The 5118-nt window shown below is 52.8% G+C and overlaps 1 protein-coding gene across 1 annotated transcript in view; it reads right to left on the bottom strand.

Annotated features, from left to right (window-relative positions):
- Positions 1-1546: 1546 nt before the first annotated feature.
- The window catches only part of CCKBR (cholecystokinin B receptor), a 7598-nt gene continuing 4026 nt past the window's right edge, over positions 1547-5118 (bottom strand). The window contains 4 exon segments of the mRNA XM_006770054.2: positions 1547-2630; positions 2783-2955; positions 3230-3479; positions 3636-3887. Of these exon segments, the coding sequence (XP_006770117.1) occupies positions 2110-2630; positions 2783-2955; positions 3230-3479; positions 3636-3887 (1196 nt within the window). The 3' untranslated portion in view covers positions 1547-2109.

Consider the following 5118-nt stretch of genomic DNA (forward strand, 5'->3'; position numbering starts at 1 on the left):
CCAGCCCCATCCAGGAAGAATTGGCATGAGAGAGAAAGGCCCAATATCTTGCCTTCAGCTCCTCAGACCAGCTGGGATTCTATTTTTAACCAGTACTGTGTTTGACAGCTTGCAACGCCTTCTCCCTCCGTTTCTCCTTAGTCCTGCCTCTTGCAGCCTAGAGCTTGTAAAAAGGATGGCTGGGAGCCACCTCAGCGTTTAACAGAAAACCCACTTTCCTTTCTCACTGTCCTTCGCCCCTCCCAGGCTTTGTTCAGCGCAGTTAGTGGGTAGAGGCATTATTAGCTGTGAAACTAATGAGGCTTAAATATCAGGGCTCCTCACTCACACAGGCCTCTTCCAAGGCCCTGGTGAGTCCCCTGGCAATTTTGTATCTGTGTATTTGTATTCTTTTTCTTGAAAAAGGGCTCCCAATTTTATAAGTACCAGGCATTTGGGTCTGCTCCCTGATGGGTATGGCTTCTTTCCCATCTCCAACTCAGTGTCCACTTTAAAAGGGTTATTTCTGTCTTGCTCCTATTTATCGAATGACCTTGAGCAGTTTTCTTTTCTTCTTTGGGTCTCAGTTCACCCATCTGTTACAAGACGAAATGTCAAGGAAGCCCTCTCCCAACATACCATACCATACACGATTATCCATGTATGCCCCCTTAATGAGCTCATCAGTTCTTTCCTGTCTGTTTGTCATTGTGTGTGTGTAGGGGGTGATGTTGCTGTCTCTGTCTCTCTGGGGCTGGATCAGTTTTAAAAAAAATATTTTCATTGATTTTTAGAGAACAAGGAAGGGAGAGGGAGAAAGAGAGAAACATCGATGTGAGAGGAAAACACTGACTGGCTGCGTCCTGCACATCCCCTACTGGGGATGGAGCCCCAAACCTGGGCGTTTGCCCCTACAGGGAATCAAACCAGGAACCTTTCGGTGCATGGGAGGATGCCCAACCAACTGGGCCACACCGGCCAGGGCTGGGTGTCTTCGTGCCAAAAGGGAGGCTGGGCTCTGGGACTCCTATTCAGGGCCAGCCCTCTCCACCCCCCCTCCCCCCTTTCTTGCTGCTGACCAGTAAGGGTGCTTCTGTGGAGCAGAAGCGTGGCCAGGAACTGCTGCCAGATAAGAGCGCATCGACAAGGCTCTACTCTTTAATTAGTCTCTGTTCACCTATCATGGTCTGACCCCTGGTGTTTCAAACACATATTAAACAAACGGAGTCTCATTATACAGTGCTGCTTCTTTTATCTCTTCATTAAATGTTTAATAAGCACTTACTGTTATAGTACCTTAACAGGGATGCCACTTTAAGAGAATGTGCTTAGGACTCACGAAGTGTCATGGATATCCTACCTCCCACCCTCACCCCCATGTCCAGCTGCTACCTATGACATGGGGTGTGGCGGTGGGTCCAGGATGACAATTCAGAGACAACACACAGCCCCCTCCAGCCTCAGACTGTGGGCTTTTTGGCAGGGGGTCCTGCTGCGGGTGACCTGACAGGAAAGATCACAAAACCTCTTGCCGCCCCACCTGCCCCCGAAGAGTCCAGAAAGGAAGTTTAGGAGGAAGCCAAGGCATTTATTATTTATTGAAGAGGTCGGCGGGGGCAGGGACATAGTATTTAATTGGAAAGGAATGAAGGGACTTCTCAGTGCAAAACAGCCTGTTAGTCAGGGAGCTGTGAGATGAGGTTGGTGTACCCAGTGCTGCTTGGGGAAGGGCACTGCGAGGCCAAAGTGGGGGCAGCCTGGAGCATCTCAGGAGTCAGCCCAGTGCCGGGCTCCAGATCCTAAATGAGTCAGTGCCATTACGCTGTGTGTGTGTGAGGCCGGTCTTCCCGGTCATAGAGGTCCTGCTGCGGAGGGATAGTCTGTCCAAGGTCAGTGCCCTGTTTCTGTGCCACAGCGAGTGTGCCTCGTTTTCTGTGTGTGGGTCTGCTTTGTTTACTTTGTGCCAATAAGCCACCTTTTCCTGTGTTTTGGGGGTAAGTCCATGCTGTTGGGTGTCAGTCTTTTGCGGGGGAGGGGGTAGGGGGCGTCAGTGTCTCTTGTGTGTCTGAATGGGGCCAGTGCTTGAAAGATCGGCCTGTTCTGCCTTAGCCCCGACTCGCCCCTCACCCCTCAGCCAGGCCCCAGCGTGCTGACGGTGGTGTAGCTCAGCCTGGACAGGGAAGCGATGGAGGGGGTGGGAGGGTCCTCGTCTGGAAGAGGCCGGGGGCGAGCTCGCGGGGGCCGCGGGCAGCATCGGGCACACGTGTCGAGACAGGCCTGGCGAAAGCGACGGTGCATGAAGCAGTAGACCAGGGGATTGACACACGCCGAGACGTAGCTCAGCAAGTGGATGAAAGAGATGGGCGCGCCCGACAGTGCTCGGCGCGCTCCGGGGCCGTCGAAGGCCTTCCACGTGTTGGCGCTGTACACCGGCAGCCAGCACAGGAAGAAGAGCACGACGATCACCAGCAGCATCCGCACCACGCGCTTCTTGGCCAGCAGCTTGGCCTGGGTCGGCCGGTGGCAGGACTTCGAAAATGTGATAGTTAATTTTATGTGTCAACTTGACCAGGACAACATTAATCAGTTGAAAAACAAACCGCCCGCCAGCCGGGTCTCCAGCCGGCAACGCCCGTTCTGCAGGGCAACACCTAGGCACAGACAGTGGGCGCTCAGGGCAGGAAGCCCAGTCCTCTCAACTCCAGACCAACGCCTATCGGACCCCCCATTTCCAGCCTTTCCGTAGACCCCCCCACTTTTCAAAGCCCGGCCCCTTATGGATTTCACTCTGGGTTTCACGCACCTGGTCCCGCCCCAGCTGGCAACCCTCCTGGGCTTCGGGCTCGGCTCTGGCTCTCGCTGTCACTGTCGCCATCAAAGCGAAGGCCTAAGTAGAGTTCGCGGGAAATGAGCCCGTAGGCCACGGCCATTACCACACCCGGGATGAAGAACAGAAGCAGGAGCAGCAGTACCGACCTGGAAGCAGAGCACAGGCCGGTCACGCGGGGCTCTGTCCAGCCCAAACCGCGGATGAGGAACGAGCCGAGGACGGATGTTTCTAGGATTTGGGGGTGCTATGGGAAGGCCTAGAGAACTGCAGAGAGGCCCCAAATGGGAATCCCAGGGAGGGGGGTGCCGAAAGGGAATTGGAGTAGTAATTCTAGGAGCAGCTTCCGGGGAAGGTTCTGGGGAATGGCCCTAAGCATCTGATGGAGCTGGAGAAGGGATTCCCAGGAATGGGCACCCTCACCAGGTTTGGCGAACCCTCGCACTGGGCCAGCGATGCACGCACTGCAGCACTCGGGGCCCCACTGGCTGCACGACGGTGTATATGGGGTAGGGCACCATGAGCAGCCCCGACAGCATCCACGTGGCTATGATCACACGAGCAGCGTGGGAGCGTGTCTGCCACACGCGGGCCTGCAGTGGTCGGCAGATGGCGCTGTACCTCTCCAAGGCGATGGCCACCAGGCTTAGCGTGGACACACTTACTGACACCCCTAAGCAAGGAAGGAAGAAGGGGTCACCTAGGAAACCTGAACCACACAATCATCAGTGTGACTTTCTCAACTGTCTCCGGGGAAACACCGCAGACATGGGGCAAGGACTGTAGAGGAGGAGAGGGGCAAGGGGGGCAGGGTGGTTGTCTCACCTACCCATGAGGTAGGCAACCGCCTTGCAGACGACTGTGCCAAAGATGAATGTGCCCATGAGATTGGGCAGGAGGGTGAAGGGCATGCAGGCCACAGCCAGTAGGAGGTCGCTGACGGCCAGTGACAGCAGGAAGGTGTTGGTGACGGTCCTCAAGCGGCGGCTCAGTCCCAGGACCACAATGATGAGCACATTTCCTCCAACGCTCATCAGAAAGATCACTGCGTAAAGGGTGACCCTAATGGCAAGCTCCAATTCTGGGCAGGAAAAGAGAGAGGTGGCAATAGGGGGTCTGTGTCCCCGGCTCAGCCAGACCCTCCAATCCCACTCATCCCAATGCCCACTATCCAGCCAGATCCCCTGCTTCCCAAGAGAATCACCACCCCCATCCAACTCAGTAAATGATGAACTTGAATCCTTTACCCTTCTAACCCCTCAAGACTTAATTAAATTGGCCTAACTCTACTCTTCCTTAAGAAAGCCTATCTTTCCTCAAGCTTTACTCCAAATCTCTTTGCAGCCAAACTTCTTGAAAGGATGATATTCATCTTTCTGTTCATTTTTCAGTCCATTACAATCCAGTGCCCCATCTGTCCTGCCATCACTGCTTGGACACTTCTTCCCAAGGTCACTAAGCTTTAACTGCTGAATCCAAAGGTCTCTTCTAAGCCTATTCTACTTGACCTCCCTGTAGTATTTGACAGGTCAGGTCCTTATTGTCTAAAAAAACACCTTCCCCTACTCTTTACTGTCTGCAACCTTTAGCAAGTGCGGGTTCTCTGAGAACTGCCCTTATCCTCTTCCAACCCCCTCCCTGCAATGCACCCACTTAAGCTACTGGATGACTCAGTTTCTTGAAGGCATCGTATGCACTTATGACCCCTTCCCTTGCTTACATTGGTACCTCAGCCTGGAAAGTTCTTTCACCAACCCCCACCTCCATCGCAAATATGTTTTCTGTATCTGGTGAATTCCTACTTACCTATGTCCCTAAGACTGAGGTCTAGTGCCCACTTCTCTGGACATCTATTTCCTTTGGAGTTAATTTCCCCTTCCTCTGACTATGCATCTTCCTTACACATCTATTAGAACCCTTTTTACTTTCTGCCTTGTATTTTAATGATCTCCAAACATTCATTCTCACTCGATAAACATCTGCATGCCAGGCATTGGGCATAGAGATGAACATGAAAGAGGAAGGAACACCCAGATATATACACAGATAATTGCCACACAGTGTGATGATGAGTGGAGGTTGAGGAACACAAAAAGTGCTGCAGGAACTCATAGCAGGGACACGGGAGTTTCTGGGCTAGACAGAGGGCTGACTCCATTCATTTGAATTGAGTATTGGGATATGGGTTCATCTTTGGGTCTCTATATCATAACTAAGCAGACCCAGACAAAATTGAATTGAATTAAATTAAATTGGCCTGGTCACCCACACCCATGGCCTGAGCTTGAGGGACACTAGAGCTTAAAGGGAAA

The sequence above is a fragment of the Myotis davidii genome, unplaced genomic scaffold (genome assembly GCF_000327345.1).
Source record: "Myotis davidii unplaced genomic scaffold, ASM32734v1 scaffold484, whole genome shotgun sequence".
Lineage (NCBI taxonomy): Eukaryota > Metazoa > Chordata > Mammalia > Chiroptera > Vespertilionidae > Myotis > Myotis davidii.